We start from the raw sequence: 18,813 nt of genomic DNA, 5'->3' as shown, positions 1-18,813 counted from the left end.
ATAAATGTTATCTTTTGTATTTTTATTTCAACTATTGAAATACAAATACAATATATATTTATCTTTTTCATTTATTTTAACTTGATATAGCCTATTAAAATAACCATTTAAAAAAATAGCCTAATAATAATAATAATAATAATAATAATAAAATAATAATAATTAATTAACACATATTTTTAACAATTTATTTAAATACACTTAAAATATAACATAGTACATAAATATTAAAGATGCTGTTAAACACACACACACACACACACACACACACACACACACACACACACACACACACACACACACACACACACACACACACACACACACACACACACACACACACACACACAACAAAATTACAAAAAATTAGCTAACATGAAACTGAACACAGAAAATATAAATATAAAAATAAATTCTAAAAATTAGTAAAAACTATAATTGTAATGCTAAATTAACTGCATCAGGAGGTAACTAAATATTTTTTGAGCTGTTCGATTTTTAGTTCATTTTCAAATTTCAAATAAAAAAAGGAGGTTGTTTGGACTTAAAAATCACAATTAAAGTGTTTGAATGTTATTGAATAGATTTTTTTTTTTAATCCAAGCAAGAATCAATTGTCCTGAAAACGCTTATTACTCCAAATACAGTCTGAATGCAGTGTACACAACAGAATCTCCAGTTCGCAGGAGGCGCTGATCAGCCGCGCTCTTCTTCAAACAAGCAAGTTTACAATGTCCTTTACGGGACTCCGTAGTTATTTTTCTGACAAACAACGTTCACATTGTCAGTTATGGTCGATAAACGTTTGCAGATTGATAGAAGCTAATGTAAATAGTCTAATTATCAACTCAGGTAAGGGTGTTGTAAGTATAAAAGTGTATGCATTGTGTGAACCGTTGAAACATTTAAAGGCACCGGCGATGCAGCAATCGCGCTGTGTAAACGGCATCGCTTCAGACAATGTGTGGTCACCATAGATAATAATCGCTTTCTGTTGCTTATTTGTGTGTAACGTTACTGATTGAAAACTTTCGATTAACCCACACATAATTCTATAAGTGGCGAGTTATGTTAACACAATCCAGCTAAGTTAGTTAGTCTTTCTACCGATACATTATATTCAGAGCTTCTCTTTTCACTAATTTGGATATGACGCGCATTACAACAAAATATTGCGTTGTCAGTACAGTGATACCACAAGATGGTACTGTGAAACCACGGGATACACCCTAGAAAGACAAATATACCTTGCTTTACTGTAGTAATATCTCAAAAACATGGTAAATGTCCAGCATCTGTGGTATTATAGTAATGCACGTTCAAAAAACCTAATGTATGTCCAAAATAACATGGTATTACAATGATGCATGTCCAGAAATACTACATATAATGATATATTTAGGTTCTTTTTATGTTAATGACTGATTGATGTATTTCATATGTCTCATTTGCTTGTGTTTGATGTTGTAGTTTCCCCTCCACGGAAGAGATGAGTGATATCCGGCATGCATTGCTGCGGCGTGATCCACTGAGCGCGGCTAAAGAGGTTCTGTATCATCTGGACATCTCACTGGGCAGCGCTCTGCAGAGCTCCACCGGTCCCACGCCTGGACTAGAGAAGAGTACGGTGGAGCTGGTGGAGGAGTTCATCTTTCATGTCCCTAAAGACAGGAACATCCAACCTAAGGTGAGGAACAGGAGTGTCAAGTCTAGTTTGACTAAAAGAAAAATCTGTGTGGTGATGAAGCCATTCCATTGTTTGAAGCTGTATTCAGAGTCATATGATGCTTCAGAAGTCGTTCTAATATGCTGATTTGACCTATGTTGTCTTTGGCTCAGAGGATGAGCTGCGTTCAGGAACTGCAACTGCTGGAGATCATGTGCAGTTACTTCCAGGAACAGAGCAAAGATGCAATCAGACAGATCATTTTCTCTGCACTCTTCAGTCTTCAAGGCAACAAGGCTGATGAGAGCCGCATGGCCATGCTTGGGAAGCTAGTTTCAATGGCTATAGCTGTGTGTCGGGTGCCAATACTAGAGTGTGCAGCCACCTGGCTACAGGTGTGTGATATTAATGCGTTTACTTTCATTTTATGTCATAATTGACTGTTAATTAACTTTTTCTTTAGATTAGAGCGTGTTAACTGAATTTAATAGATAACTGCATCAGAATGCTTATTGTGAGCTTCACAAAAACGATCAAGAACAGTGTTAGTATTGTTTAGAACTATTACTAGTATTATTAGTATTTATTTTTTTAATTGTATTATTTTAACAATTTAGATTTTAATAATAATTAGCTCTTGTTTTTTTTATTTTCATTATTCCGTTTAGTTTAGTTTTAGTATTTTTGTGCTTTTTTTAAATGTTTCAGTTTAGTTTTATCATTTTGGTTTTAGTACTTAAATTACAGGAAACATTTCAACTTTTTTCAGAAAGTTTTCAAATAATACTTTTTCAGCTTAATAGTTTTTTATAGCAGTAGTTTTAATTAACAATAACAGCACTGAACAGCAAGAACAGGTTAATAACCCCGTAAACTTTCATTACAGTAATGCAAACATTTCTCAATACTTTAAATTGCGTATTGTATTTTTTAAATCATGGTAGTATTTGTTATACTGTCATTAATATGTGATTTTTAAGCTATATTAGCATTTAATAAGCTAAAATGGCTGAAATATGACCACTTTTGAAAGTTTTGTGTGTGTGTGTGTGTGTGTGTGTATGTAGCGCACACACTCTGCATGGTGCGTGCGTTTGGCTCAGGTGCTGATGGATGATTACTGCACACTGGTGCCATATGCCATCTCTACCCTGCAGAACATCTGTTCAGCCAGTCCTCGCTTCTGCTGTCAGCTCATCACTGCAGTAACGGCTCTCTATGACTTCTCCTCAGGCACTAGTTTTCTTCTTGTCACTTTTTTTTTTTTTTAAAAATCTGTCTACTTGATTAATTATTATATAGTGCATATTCGAAAATATTGAATGCATACAGTTTTTTTATTATAATATTAAAGTGTTATGTTTTAATATAAATTTCTTAATATAAAAGTTTACACTTTTATAGAAATATTTTAATATAAACAAAAAATAATAATTAATATTGCTGCTTGCAGATGAGTTGACTCCGCCTCCTGCACTCTTGGAGATGCTGGTTGGTTGGATCACAGAAGATCCCAGACTACTGCTCCTCACCTTCATCAACACACCCCTCAATTCCAGCCTGCCGTTAGGCTGCCTTGAGCTCACGCCTCTTTTGGGTCTGCTCCGGTGGTGTGTAAAAGCCCCGTTGGCCTATCAGAGAGGCCGCAAGTCAGCTTTGACCAATGGCCATGGGGAAAGTGAAAAAGGGACAGCATATGAAGAGCTATACTCTAAACTGCACCTGAGTGTTCTGCAAGTCTTTCTCATGCTGCAGGTGTTGTATTTCTTCCAACTTTGTGAGGCTTTAAGGATTCCATTCAGTATTAGAATATATAATTAGAATATATAATTAAGAATATATAATGTTTCTATTTGAACTCCTGCAGGTCCACCTGACAGAACAGAATTTGATAGGTCGGCTAGCTGTGCTTCCTGTGGAGTCTGTTGCCACGTTGGTAGAGGAAGTCAGCCGTCTGTGTGAGAAGCTCACGCCCTTCCCTGCTGCCAATCATATCCAGCTGGCACTGGATAGGCTGGCGCAAGCTCTTCAGGTCGCCATGGCAACAGGAGCTCTTCTGTGTGCTAGAGGTAAGTAATGCTTACTTCATGATTCCCTGTCTGGGGGTTGTGGCTAGGAGGTATACAGCAAAAACTGGAAGCTAACAATAAATTAAATTTTCTACCCATTTGACTGTGTTTTGTTAATTTCTACACCTACCCCTTACAATAATGCAAACACAGTAATTATTGTTTTACAGTGTATTGATGTGCGTACATCCACTAGTTTTTGAGTCCTGTTTGGGTTTTGAACTGAAAAGAGCAGCATTTCAGTGAAGTCATTTCCTGTCATGTCTTTTATCCCTCAGAGGACCTACGGGCTTTGTGCTCCAGACTTCCCCACAACAAGTAAGTCAATGATCACATGAAACCTGATCATGAAGATTTTAATATTAAAATAATACTGAATGATCTGTGAACATTGTAAAGAATTAGTTCCCCCCTAAAATGAAATCGTCACTAATTACTCACCCTCATGTCGTTCCAAACCCGCAAGACTAGGGATGCAACTAACTATTATTTTGATAATCGATTAATCTGTCGATTATTTTTATGATTAATCGGGTTATGTACTTATATTTAAGTAACTTATTAATAAAGGGTCTTTATCATTCAACAGACTTTTTAGAGATTTTAACCATTTTGCATTGTCATATCCTCATCAAAAACATACCTGGAGTTGTGTTTTATTATGTGCTATCCTAATCCTTTGTCGAACTCTTCTGCAATCAAAACACTGACCCATACGTACTCTAGCAAATTTCACAAGGAGATTTCAAATAATGTTTTCACCATGGCAGTCCTTAGGGCTCCTAAAGTAGTTTAACATCCCGAACAAAGCTTATTAAGGAATCTTTCAGAACATATTTAAACTAAAAATAAGAATAAAACAGAATAAAATTGCAGTACATTGCATTTTATTATTTTTTTTTCTGTAAACACACAACTTATACCTGGGAAACAGCTTCATAGCTTATTCTGTGAAATTGTAAACAATCATTCGAATAAAGTGCCAGTGGCATGAAACCTGAATGGAACTCATATTTTAAAGTAAAACCCATCAGAAAAAAAAGCATTGAAAAAATATGAAAAAAATTGGACACAAAAAAACTTGCTGTGTGAAAAAGAGCAGTGAATACTTAGAAGAAAAAAAAGTGCATTTCAAATACATTTAAACATTTACCTCTCTCATTCAGTCATAATTAGGCTGCAAGACTGATCACAGAACAAGTTTGTAAAGCTTTAAATGTTAACTGTTAAAAAGCAATGTTATCAGATTTTACGACTAAACATCTAAACATTTGCAAACAACATTGTACTGGAGAATCTGAACATATAAAAGTCAGTTCAGTAGTGCAAAGTTTAGAGGTTACTCTTTTTTTTTTTTGAAGGCTCAAAGTAAAGTACTCCCACACTTTGGATGACTTCGTTCGATTAGTTTTATCTTCCGCTTTTTTCTTTTTCTTTCTCGAGCTTACTCCACTGCCGTCTGCCTCCACCATCTCGCTGAATGCTGCAGAGGGCTGTTTGGGAAGCACGTGACATAAAACGAGGCCAGCTATTGGCTATTCGCTACTTCTCCTGCTGTACTGGCTGAGTAAAACCTCCGGTGGCTCATTACTGCCACACTTTGGTCACCGCAGATTTAAAATATGCTCGAAATGAGCCACTTACGGCAAATAAAAGTTATTTAGCAACTAATCGATGACTAAATTAGTTGACAACTATTTTAATAATCGATTTTAATCGATTAAATCGATTAGTTGTTTCAGCTCTACACAAGACCTTCGTTCATCTTCTGAACACAAATTAAGATAAAATAAGCCAGCAGCCATATCACCCTGGAGCCCAAGACCGGTTTCCCACTGAAGCTAAGCAGGGCTAAGCCTGGTCAGTACCTGGATGGGAGACCTCCTGAGAAAACTAGGTTGCTGCTGGAAGAGGTGCTAGTGAGGCCATAGACCCTCCCATAGACACCAAGGATCCTAACACGATTAAGGCACAGAAACTAAGGACATCATTAAAATGTGACATCAGTGGTTCAACCTTAATTTTACAAAGCTACAAGAATACATTGTGTGCAAAGAAAACAAAAACAATGACTTTATTCAACAGTTTGTTTTCCTCCGATGATGCCATTTTAGAGAGTATCGATACACATTAGTATTAGTAAACAACTCATTAGTAAACCTTAATGCACTAACAACATATGCTGTTCTGTGACAGCAGCACCGTATGCGGATACTGAGTTTTTTACGCTATGATATGAACGTAAACATGGTATCCGCACACTGACACAGAACAGCATACGTTGTTAGTGCATTAAAGGGTTAGTTCACCCAATAATCAAAATTATGTAATTAATAACTCGCCCTCATGTCGTTCCAAACCCGTGAGACCTCCGTTCATCTTCAGAACACAGTTTAAGATATTCTAGATTTAGTCCGAGAGCTCTCAGTCCCTCCATTGAAACTGTGTGTACGGTATACTGTCCATGTCCAGAAAGGTAAGAAAAACATCATCAAAGTAGTCCATGTGGCATCAGAGGGTCAGTTAGAATTTTTTGAAGCATCGAAAATACATTTTGGTCCAAAAATATCAAAAACTACGTCTTTATTCAGCATTGTCTTCTCTTCCGTATCTGTTGTGAGAGAGAGTTAAAAACAAAGCAGTTTGTGATATCTGGTTCGCTAACTAATCATTCGATGTAACCGAATCTTTTTGAACCAGTTCACCAAATCGAACTGAATCGTAAACAGTTCGCGTCACCAATACGCATTAATCCACAAAAGATTTAAGCTGTTAACTTTTTTAATGTGGCTGACACTCCCTCTGAGTTCAAACAAACCATTATCCCGGAGTAATTAATTTACTCAAACAGTACACTGACTGAACTGCTGTGAAGAGAGAACTGAAGATGAACGCCGAGCCAGATAACAAACAAAAGACTGACTCGTTCTCGAAAAAATGTATTCAACCTGTTATACTGTATTATGACAACCGATGTGAAACGGTGAATCTTACCATTCCTTATATATATAATTTATGACGTATGATGCTGTAGATTATATCTGTACGTATCGACATCCCATCAACCATTCAGAAACCCACATCAGTCAATCACTAGTCTCAGCCTCAGACGTCACGCCCACGGACCATTGGCTAAATGTCTGATGCATATGGGACACAAAAGTGGAAACACTTCAGGAGCGTCGAAGTCGTCATCGGATTGGTTGAATTCTACAGGATTTCCGTGAGACGTGTGTGTCGCGTTCTTTAACGTTCTGCCTGGAAACAAAGATACCATGGCGCCAAATCCCCTTATTAGGCACTTAAGATCAACTAAATGCTGGATTTTCAAAAGTATGTGAAATATTTAAAGTTCACGGCATAGAAACTTTAAAATATGTCAAGAGTTTTACACACCGTCTGTTATTGTGGCGACATTTCCACGCCTCAAAACGTGATGATGAACGAAACTGTGATTGGTTGTTTGAGAAGCCAGTCAAATGGACTTATGGGCGGGCCTTGGCTAGTGAAAGCTGCCATGAATCCCAGACCTTCAATTTGAAGGTCTGTCTACGCAAGTCAATCACTATTCTACTGTTTTTGGTCATTTGTGAGCTTTGTGTAGTAACAGTCTGTTTTGTGTTTTGCAGTCTGTTACAGCTTGTGATGTCCGGTCCAGTAGTGCAGCCTCCACCTCACAGTGGACCCTTCCAGCCCAACATGTATCCACACATCCACCCGGGTCGGCCCTCTGCTCTCTCTCCCCACAGCCCGCACCCAGTACTGTCACCGCACCCAGCGCTGTCCCCACATCACCCGCTAACTGCCCACACCGCACACCCTTCTCTCTCTCCACACGCCTTCCATCCTGCTGCCATGGCCTTTCCATACCGGCCCATTCGTTAACCAGCTATGCAGGACTTTTGGACTACTCTGCTTCCTCTTGGGATGAGAACAAACTTGTTATATTTTATATTAGATGATCTTCAAAACTTTTGGTTTGAACTTGTAGTCACGTTTGGCTTGGTCAGGTTATATGGTCTTGTGTTTCATAAAATGGGATATGCATTAGGGCTGCTCCGATCACGATCGGCCGATCGTTATGCGCATCTAGTCAGTAAAGCCGGTTCTCTAATCAGCGCTAAATTCCATCAGGTGCGTGATTTCACAAAGAGCAGCTGTTACTACACAGAGCCGTTGTTAACTGAGAAGATGCGCAAATCCACGTTCATTTTCAGCGTTTATTGGCGCATCTTCTCAGTTAACAACGGCTCTGTGTAGTAACAGCTGCTCTTTGTGAAATCACGCACCTGAGGGAATTTACCGCTGGAGAACTGGCTTTACTGACGAGATGCGCATTAACGATCGGCCAATCGTGATTGGAGCAGCCCTAATATGCATTGTATCATTTTAAGTTTGATATAGACTTTAAAAAGCGCTTGTACAGATTAAGTGTTGTTTCAGGTAAAAATGCATTGATACCTTTTCAACAATAATATTGTACAAACCATGAAATATATTTTTGGAAAATCGACATTTGTGGTTATTTAATGGACTGTTTAAGTAGCACTTTTTATATTTAAAATTCTTAGAATATGTAAAATTTTCCAAGTGGAAATGTTCATTTTTGGTTTCAAAATGCAATTAGTAACAACAATAAAAAAAGAGAAAATATCAGTATAGTAAATATTTTTATTAATTAATCTAAAATGTGCATGTGAGTAGGTTATTACAAACACTGAGAATCGCAATTTTATTTTTCAAATGTGTAACTAATAAAAATAAGAACCTCTTTTTTTTTTAGCTCAGAAAATATCTACAGTACTGTTTCTTAGGGTTTTGAACTTGTATGTGTTTAATATACATAAACTGGCACAGTGCAGCAATATCCAATCAGAATATATTTCCTGTTTATTATACAGCATTTGCATTCACTTATTTGACTTCAGCATGTAGATTAACTCTGCCAAGGAAAAACTATTGGTTTTGTTGTCAGGAAATGAACTAAGTTAGTTTCATTTGAACAAAAATAGGTAAACCTGAAGTTAATAAAGCTCTTTGTCTTGATGTCTTTTTAAATTCTACTTATGAAAATTAGACCTAAATTGTAGTACCTTCACCATTAATTTTAATTAAGTCAAGTCTACAGCTGTTCTTATTAATCGTGTTTGCTCCTTATTTAAAAACAACAACCCATAAAAACATAACATGTACAGTAACATTTAATGAAACCAATCCTGTCATAACTGAATGAATTCTGTCTTTACATTTAATCCAAAGTGTTTAATAACAAAATAAAAATGTATAGTGTATATTTCCAGTATTGACATGATTAAAGGCACAGAAGTTCAGATATAGTGACACTAGCACCAGTCAGTTCCTTAAACCTGTAAATAATATCAGATTACATATAAAATGAACACTGTATGAACAGGTTCATCTAGTACCTGTCATGACCTACAATCACTGAAGTACACAAAGACAATAATGGCTTGGATATGTCAAGTGAGATTTCTATGCATAATTTCACAGTTCATGGACATTGTATCCTTCTACTGTACTTCATTCTGGATGGCAGAGCTCAAGAAGAGCTCCTTGCAGATCCTCAGTGTGTCCTCAGGAGACTTGACCTCATGACCAATTGTTCTGGGGTCAACAAAGATTTCATAATCGTTTCCGCCCTGTTAGTAAAAAAAAAAAATATGACAAAACTGTTTAATTCAAGCATGTCTGAGACATTTATGCAGTTGCATATGCACGATTACACAAATGCTACTACTAGTAACGATTGTAATAGTCAAAATATGGGCTTACAGGCATAGTCTTGTCTCCAAAGAAATGGATGCGCTGATATGAGTCTTTCTCTACAATTCCCAGACAGTATCGCTTATCCCAACCCTCTGGAAACACATCAAAGCTGATCTGCCCACCTGCAGAAAAAAAAGAAATACATTTTATGATGTATAGAATTTATATATACACTACACAGACATATTATTGGCTATACAACCATATCTACAGTACTTAATTTGTTACAAACCAATGGAGAAAGCTAGTCCTTTCCCAGCAAACTCGTCCTTTAAAACAGAGACAAACTTTTCTCTGATTTTCTCCTTCTGCATAAGAACATTAAAAAAGTCATGCAACCTTTTAATGACATTCTTTAAAAGACAACAAGTGATTTTTTGTTATAAAGAAAAAACTATTCATATATAATATATAAATAATTGCATGGATGTACATTATTTTTTTGTTTGTGTTAGTATTAAAATTACCTTATCAAGTTCAAAGAATTCAATTCTCTCTTCTTGACTGCAGCTTCGACCAATTGGGGAGACATTCAGCATTCCGTTACGGAATTCAATAAATGTTCCTCTGAGATGTAAAGAGTGAAGATGTAAGTATTATGGTTGCAAGAAAAAATATGGTGTTTATATATACATAAAGTTTGGGGTCAGTAAGATTTTATTTGATCAAAAATATAGCAAAAACTGAAATGCTGTAAAATGTTATTACAATTAAAAAAGTATTATTCTATTTTAATATATTTTAAAATGTAATTTATTCTTGTGATGTCAAAGCTATATTTTCAGCATCATTACTCCAGTCTTCAGTGTCACATGATCTTCAGAAATCATTCTGATATGTTGATTTGCTGCTCAAGAAACATTTCCTATTAATATCAATTATCAATAAATAAAAATATTTTCTAAATGAAATTTAAAATCAATATTTACCAACTTTAAAGTAAAGCAATAAAAATTTGTTTTCCACAAGCAACGTCAAATATATATTCACCTTTTCTTGGGCAGTTTTATCTTTGAAAGGTAATTGAGGCAGAAATTAATAAAATCCTGTAAAACCTCCTCTCCCAAGTGTGCCTGAATATTCTGATGAAAAAAAAAATATTAAAATAGAAAAGCAACAAATATAATTTGCTAGACAAGTTTATGATCTAATTTCATAGTAAACTGAAAATTAAAATTACCTGCACAGAATGCAGCTGCCCAAACCTGTATGCTACCAAACCGTTCTCAGCAAACACGTAATCCACTCTATTAATAACTGTAAAGGATATGAAAGATTTTAAGTACTCATGACCACTATAAATACACTGAATGTTTTGTGCATAATATTATATATTGTTATACACACACCATCATCACCCAACTGTTCTTTAATTTTGTCCAGGTCTGATCCTCCAACCACCCCGACTCTCACTCGCTGTCTGAGTTCATTCAAGAACTGATGCATGTCAGGAGTCGCTTTCTAAAGACAAAAACATACAAACACAGGGGAACTACTTTACTCCAAACACAAAATAATAAAATGCCAATCCTTCTTTATATATGGATTTTTTTTTTTTTTTTTACATTTTCCATTATGTGAAGTTTCATGAATTGCTTTGTTCTTCGTAATTATTTTACAGCTTAAATTTCAGGTAATTTTTCAGGTGTTTTGTAGCTAAAGTGTGTGTTACAGTTTTTTCCCCCTTATGTATTGAAACATTAAATAGCTGTTCTGTAGCAAGTTTGTCTGTAGAGAAATTGACTTTCAAAAAGTAAATGTACCGCTGAGAACATATTCACTGGAAGTGAAAAGTGTTACAAGTTACTAATCACAATCTTCCATACATCAACTTCTGAAACAGAAATAATTATTCTTCTGCCTTGCAAATGCAACCTTACAATCTTTTATTATTTCATGAGTCATTTAAATCAGGGGGTCTCAGCACTTCCAAGAGGGCATCAAAATTACTTTAACAAGCATCAAAATAAGCCATTAATTTCTCATTTTAATAGACTTATTAAAATTATTCATATTTTTACCATCTTGGAAAAACTGCATATATGAGGTATTCCAATTTTATTCCAAGTTTTTTTTTTTTCATTTCTAAAAATGTCATAAATCTTATTCATTTTATAATGAATATACATGTTTTAGTTATACCAACAATATCAGGCAGAAATTATGTGATAAAATATTTTTTTTTATATATAATTCCAGTATATCAAGAAAAAAACAACAACAGAAAAGTCATTGGGCCTCTGAATATTGCTGTGGACAAGGGGGGCCCTTGGAGTCAAAAAGGTTGCAAACTACTGATTAAAATTTTCTTGCACTGTATAAAATGTGTTATTCACCAGGATGTGTTTAATTTTACACATAAAATCAATCTTCACCTCACAAGCATTCTAAAATAGTATGGATAATGAAAGTTCCCTTTCATAGGTCACTTCGATGCTGCGGTGACGTCACCACGTATGGGAACACCTTCGGTGTGACGAATGTCTGAAGCCCTATACCATCCCGCCAATCCTATTGGCCAAATAGCGCGTGGCACCGCCCAGCATGCGTAGGCATATATATACCTGGTGCCGCGCGCCATTTACCTCAGATTTCATTCCTTCAGTACGAAGCGAATCTTCTGTGCCCTATTGTCTCGCGTTCTCAGCGATCGTCACGAGCAGTATACTCCTCTCCGCGGACGCGATGAGTTTCAAGAAGTGCAAGGACCCGTGTACCAGGTACATCGTTCAGGGGGACACTCATGACAGGTGCGTAGTCTGCCTAGGCTTACACCACGCTTAGCGCCCTTTCTTCATGCCCCCATTGCGATGGCCTGCGACTCAGGGTCCTTCGCTCGAGGGTAGATGTGTTCTCCGATGTCGCCGTGTCTAACCCCCGCCACACCACTTCTGCGACTGCCGAGGCACCGCACGAGGTGATAGCTTGGGGTGACACGTGTGACATGGAGCTCGAGGACAGTTCAGCGATGGAAAATTACTCTCCACATCGCTCGCTCTCCCCTACCCTAATACACAGGAAAACTTTTGAACCTGTCGTCTTTTCCTGTGAGGATTTACGGCCCACACCGGGGGCATGTAGTGCCATCTCCTTCGGTTGTGACCGCCATGATGACGACGTTCTTTCCACTGCGGCCTCGGGGTCCGAGGACTTCGCGGCCGACACGAGCCCTCTCCCTCCTAGTGGACAGGAGAGGCGTGTTTCCCCCTCCTACAGTGAGCTGTTGGATGTGGTTTCCCGTGCAGTGGGTACATTGGGGCTGGAATGGGAGGTTGAGAAGGCCGAGGCCCAACCTTCTTCGAAGCTGGACGACCGTTTTCTAACTAGTCGGACACCTGCGCAGCCCCGGAGGCCTTTACCCTTTTTCCCGGACCTCCACCAGGAGGTTTCGAGGTCCTGGAAACAGCCGTTTGCGGCGCGCATCACGAACGCTGCGGCCGCGGATTTCGCCACCATTTCTAGCATGGCGAGTCACGGCTATACAGCGATACCGCCGATGGAGGAGACTCTCGCCGAACATCTTGCGCCTAATTCGGCCGCGGCGTGGAAGTCCCGCCCCCTCCTCCCCTCGAAGGCGTGTCGAGTCACGTCTAGTTTAGTGGGAAAATCCTATATGGCCGCTGGTCAAGCGGCTGCTTCGCTTCATTCCATGGCGGTCCTTCAGGCCTACCAAGCGGAGCTGTTAAAAGGATTGGACGAGGGGGACGGCATTACACCTGAGGCGGTCAAGGAACTACGGCGAGCAACTGATTTGGCGCTTCGTGCTACCAAACATACTGCTCGAGCAGTGGGCCGTTCCATGGCTGGATTAATTACGGTTGAGCGCCACCTCTGGCTTAATCTCACCGATATAAAGGAAAAGGATAAATCTTTCCTCATGGATGCCCCTGTGTCTAAGGACGGTTTATTTGGAGAGGCGGTCACTTCAGTGGTGGAGAAGTTCACAGCAGCGAAACAACAATCAGCCGCTTTCCGCCAGCTGATTCCCCGCAGACCCAGAGAGGTTGAACGCCGTCAGGCGCCCGCGCATTCTCGCTCAACCTCCTCTCACCGCCAGCGAGTGCCCTCTCGGGAAGAGCCTTCACCTATGGCGCCCCCTCGCAAGGACTGGGGCCCTAGGGTTGTTCCACCGGCTCAACAACGCCAGCGAAAAAGGTTGAACCTGAGTTCGACGGCCAAGGCCTCTCGTTCTCGGGCACATAACAGCAGCTCCTGATTTTTTCGCTGCCTGCCAGGGACTGTGCCCTCCGCTAGAGAGCGCTGTTGGACCGCTTTCGCGCATCCAACACTCTCATTGCAGTCCCCACACTCAAACCCTGACTGTTTCGCCGCAAACAGCGCCTCGAACAGCATTGGAGCCAACTGTAACACCAATCGCTTCCTCAGACACTATGCACGATCCAGTTTTCAGAGCTCGAGGAGCGCTTCAAAGAGTCTTCATCGAACGGCCCGTCATGACGGCTCGCTCAGCCGCCGCTGTTTCGCTAGCGGCAGAGCCCGATGCTCAATCTGTTGGCCTAATTCCTGCCGTGGACACGTTTCAGGATTACGTACAACGAGATACAACGCCTGCTCTGCATATACTTCCCCTGTGCACGAACACCGTGAGTCTTTCGTGCCCGGACATTTCTATGTGTGCAACAGCGTTGCAGGAAACGAACATGTTGAAACCGCTAATATTGTTTCGGGCCGCGTGGGAACGCTTGCCCGGCATTTCTCAATGGGTGTTACGCACAATTTGTCACGGATACACCATTCAGTTTCGGAAAGGCCCGCCCCCTTTCCGCGGAATTCTCTCCACGGTGATGAAACCGATGGACATGGCGGTGCTGAGACAGGAAATGTTAGCTCTACTGAGCAAAGGGGCTATAGAAGAAGTACACCCCTCTCAGATGGAGTCAGGGTTTTACAGCCGTTATTTTGTGGTACCAAAAAAGGACGGCGGATTACGACCCATTCTGGATTTACGCCGTCTAAATCTTGCACTCAGGTCGAGCAAATTCAAGATGTTGACGGTAAAATCTATTTTGTCTCAGATTCAACCAAACGACTGGTTTGTCACGATCGATCTGAAGGATGCTTATTTTCATATTCAGATCATCGAGAGACACCGGAAGTTCCTCAGATTCGCTTTGGAGGGCAAAGCGTATCAGTACCGCGTTCTTCCCTTTGGCTTAGCGCTAGCTCCCCGTACATTCTCAAAATGCATGGACGCAGCTCTGGCCCCGTTGCGGCTCCGGGGCGTCCGTGTGTTAAACTATCTGGACGACTGGCTGGTGTTAGCGCAATCTCAGACTCAAGCACACTCTCATCGAGATATTGTGCTAAATCATTTACACAGCCTGGGTTTACGCACAAACTTCCAGAAAAGTGTATTAATCCCCTCTCAACGGATTACCTTTCTGGGAGTAGATTTGGACTCTCGCGCGATGACAGCAAAGCTTTCTGTCCCGCGCGCTCAGTCGATTACGTCATGCGTTCAGCACTTCAGGGCGGGTCACACAGTGACAGTGAGACTGTGCCTCAGACTACTAGGTCTAATGGCGGCGGCTCTTCCCGTGATTCATCTGGGTTTGCTTTACATGCGCCCGTTTCAGTGGTGGACGAAACGACAGAATATTTCACCCCGTTGTTCTCCGCATCGAACGATCTCGGTGACGCGGAGGTGTGTGATGTCGTTAAAACAATGGACATCAGCCGAATTTCTCCTCACCGGGGTTCGGCTGGGAATTTGTGCTTCCCGAGAGACTGTCACGACAGACGCGTCTTTGACCGGGTGGGGAGCTGTTTGTCAGGGGCGCCCAGCCCACGGAGTGTGGACAGCGGCACAACGCAGCTGGCACATAAACAAATTGGAATTACTGGCGGTTTTTCTGGCTCTCCAGTATTTTTCGAGTCTACTGACCGGCCGTCATGTGCTTCTCAGAACGGACAACACTGCGGTCGTGGCTTATCTGAACCATCAGGGAGGATTACGTTCTCGCCCTCTGTGCAGACTGGCGAGGCGGATTCTTCTTTGGTCTCACGACAAATTTCTGTCGATCCGGGCTGTTCACATCCCCGGACGACTGAACTTCGGAGCGGATTTATTATCCAGGCAGACTCTGGAACAAGGGGAATGGAGATTACACCCCCAAACGGTGAATCACCTATGGCATATTTTCGGGGAAGCGGAAGTGGATTTATTCGCGTCGAGCACGACTACGCATTGCCCGCTATGGTTCTCCCTAAGCCCTCCATCACCCCTGGGTCTGGATGCGCTAGCTCACAGCTGGCCCAGGACCAGCTTGTATGCGTTTCCTCCGATTCGGCTGGTCCCAGCGGTATTATGCAGAATACGGCGGGACAGAGTGGGACAGCTGTTGCTGGTGGCTCCGCGATGGCACACACAGCCGTGGTTTGCGGATCTCATCAATCTGTTAGCGGGCTCTCCGGTGGAGATTCCCCTCAGACGGGATTTATTATCGCAAGCACAGGGACGGATCTGGCATCCCAGGCCAGATCTGTGGAACCTGTGGGCGTGGCCTCTGAGCGGAGTGAGTTGATATGTCCCGGTCTTTCTGCTGAAACTACCGAGACTATACTGAACTCTAGAGCAGTTTCTACGAGACGCTTATATGCTTTCAAGTGGAAACTGTTTATGACATGGTGTGAAACTCATGATGTGGATCCAGTTTACTGCCCTGTGGCTTCAGTACTGGAGTTTCTTCAAGACCGTTTTTCGGAGGGATTGACACCAGCCACCCTGAAGGTTTATGTGGCAGCTATCTCAGCTCACCATGAGCATATAGGTGGTGTTTCAGTGGGTCGTCATCCACTGGTTTCTCGCTTTATACAGGGTGCGCGACGGTTGAGGCCTTTCCGCCCTGTGCGAGTTCCTTCATGGGATTTATCCATTGTGTTACTGGGTTTGTCAGGGCATCCGTTTGAGCCCCTGGAAACTGTATCGGATAAGCTCCTGTCTCTGAAGACACTTCTTCTCATGGCTTTATCCTCCCTTAAAAGAGTTGGGGATTTACAGGCTCTCTCTGTCTCACCCTCGTGCATGGAGTTTGCACCAGGCTCTGTGAAAGTGTTGTTGCGACCTAGGCCTAATTATGTTCCTAAGGTCGCGTCTAATCCTTTTCATTTTCAGCAGGTGGTCCTGGAGGCCTTTTCTCCTGCTGCGACAGAGTCTGGAGATCTAAGTCTTTGCCCTGTGAGGGCGTTGAAGACTTATGTGGATCGCACTGCCCCATGGCGTGAGTCTGACCAGCTGTTTGTCTGTTTTGGACATAAGAATAAGGGCCATGCAGTTACGAAACAGCGCATGTCCCATTGGCTGGTGGAGGCTATTTCCTTGGCCTATGAGGCGCGCGGGCTCGCTTCGCCCTTAGGAGTAAAAGGTCATTCCACAAGAGCAGTGGCTTCTTCTCAAGCCTTTCTCAGTGGATCTTCTATGGATGATATCTGTGCTGCGGCAGGCTGGTCCTCACCGAGCACTTTTATCAGGTCTTACAGTCTGGATGTGAGGATGGCTCCTGGCTCCCGGGTTCTCTCCGCTTGAGCAGATGCTTCCTTGGATCCAAGCTATCAGGTACGTCAGGCGTGATGGTATAGCGTTCCCATACGTGGTGACGTCACCGCAGCATCGAAGTGACCTATGAAAGGGAACATCTTGGTTACGTATGTAACCTTGGTTCCCTGAATAGGGAACGAGATGCTGCGGTTCTGGCCGTGCCGTACCTTGATAGCTTTCTTCTCTTCTCGTCATGAAATCTGAGGTAAATGGCGCGCGGCACCAGGTATATATATGCCTACGCATGCTGGGCGGTGCCACGCGCTATTTGGCCAATAGGATTGGCGGGATGGTATAGGGCTTCAGACATTCGTCACACCGAAGGTGTTCCCATACGTGGTGACGTCACCGCAGCATCTCGTTCCCTATTCAGGGAACCAAGGTTACATACGTAACCGAGATGTTATCTTTAATAAACAACCACGACTGTCATTTAGGATGTGATAAGAATAATACAATAAAATACAATAATACAATAAAACAATACATATTTGACTTTATAAAAACACATATCTGACTTCATAAAAACACAGTCAGATTACTACAATCAGATCACAAGATGCTTATACAGATCATCATTCAGTTTCATAGATTTACGCCATACTTAAGTTTTGTTTTTAAAAGCACTTGTCAACTCACAATAAATGATTATGCATCAATAGTCATTTGCGCCCACATTCATAACTACTGTATAATAACAATTCTCTCACCTGGCGAGCAGCTGTTAAAGTCCCGTCCACATCAAACAAACAAAGTGTTGTCGGGTCCCCGCTAGAACTGGCCATTGTAAAATTAGCAAACTGAATAAATCACTGTACGATCCGTGTGAAGTTTGTGACAGTCCTCCAGCATAAGATTTTCGTTTCATCCATTCAGCAGTGCAACGTCACATCTTCCGTGTTGTCGGAGCGCGTGAGTTACACGTCAGAGTAAACGACCTCCCAAGTAGCAACAACACTGGTGCTTGCTTGTGTGTTATTAATTTTACGCACCAGTTCAATAAACAACAAGAATTAGTTATTTTATCCAGCACATGTACATAGTATTTTTCGCTAGTGTAAGTGCGACCAATTCAAATGTCGATGAAAGCGGAAAAAGTGAATCCATTCCGCCCATCCACAGAGGTGGCGCTGTTGTGTTGTTGAGCGAACCAGCGCTCATTTCCTCACATATACGAAGTAGCGGCCTCTCAACCAACGGCAACAAAACTACCGCAAGTTCAAACTAGAAGCACGAGCGCCAAGAGAGAGGGTCCCGAGAAGCGTGAGTTACTGATTTATCATAAAGACACGTATGTTAGTAAATTTGGTCTGCGTTTTAGACTGTAAAATCGTTTTATTGCCGAGCATTAGTAAGGTCAAGTTAGCTGAACTCTTGCTAATTAAATACACTGAACTGTTAGCATGTGTGAATTTACTTCATATGACGTTACCGTCTGTATTAATGCTTACCTTCATAATCAAGAATTGTAAAATATTTCATTTAATTCGTAATTTAATCTGTTTTAATGAGATCTCGAGTCTGTATTAGTAACTTAAATACTACGTTTTGGACCATGAACTATGACAATACCATATTTTGAGGTTGTGTACTATTAAAATGTCATGATGTATAAATAGGGCAGACCTTAGTACCATGGTATGTAGCAAATTACGTTACCCTGGTATTGTCATTTTATACCATGATGGAAAATATTTCCACACTCCGTAAGTGTGTGTGTGTGTGTTAAGTGT

General features: G+C 41.0%; 2 protein-coding genes across 2 annotated transcripts; one reads left to right on the top strand and one right to left on the bottom strand.

Annotated features, from left to right (window-relative positions):
• Nucleotides 1–718: 718 nt before the first annotated feature.
• LOC132143440 (integrator complex subunit 15-like) lies at nucleotides 719–7,624 on the top strand. Its single transcript, XM_059553644.1, has 8 exons — nucleotides 719–852; nucleotides 1,471–1,687; nucleotides 1,840–2,061; nucleotides 2,734–2,899; nucleotides 3,120–3,421; nucleotides 3,534–3,735; nucleotides 4,014–4,053; nucleotides 7,365–7,624. The coding sequence occupies exons 2-8, from the start codon at nucleotides 1,490–1,492 to the stop codon at nucleotides 7,618–7,620; spliced, it is 1,386 nt and encodes a 461-aa protein (XP_059409627.1). The 5' UTR covers nucleotides 719–852; nucleotides 1,471–1,489; the 3' UTR covers nucleotides 7,621–7,624.
• A 927-nt stretch (nucleotides 7,625–8,551) lies between these two features.
• LOC132143005 (phosphomannomutase 2-like) lies at nucleotides 8,552–18,041 on the bottom strand. Its single transcript, XM_059553171.1, has 8 exons — nucleotides 17,791–18,041; nucleotides 10,872–10,983; nucleotides 10,703–10,779; nucleotides 10,513–10,604; nucleotides 9,990–10,089; nucleotides 9,755–9,830; nucleotides 9,529–9,644; nucleotides 8,552–9,395 (listed from the first exon to the last, which is right to left on the bottom strand). Exons 1-8 carry the CDS (start codon nucleotides 17,863–17,865, stop codon nucleotides 9,267–9,269), a joined length of 777 nt encoding a protein of 258 aa, XP_059409154.1. The 5' UTR covers nucleotides 17,866–18,041; the 3' UTR covers nucleotides 8,552–9,266.
• Between the last annotated feature and the right edge of the window lie 772 nt (nucleotides 18,042–18,813).

This window comes from Carassius carassius, chromosome 7 (genome assembly GCF_963082965.1).
Source record: "Carassius carassius chromosome 7, fCarCar2.1, whole genome shotgun sequence".
Classification (NCBI taxonomy): Eukaryota; Metazoa; Chordata; class Actinopteri; order Cypriniformes; family Cyprinidae; genus Carassius; species Carassius carassius.
This window is presented reverse-complemented; position numbering and strand designations above follow the sequence as displayed.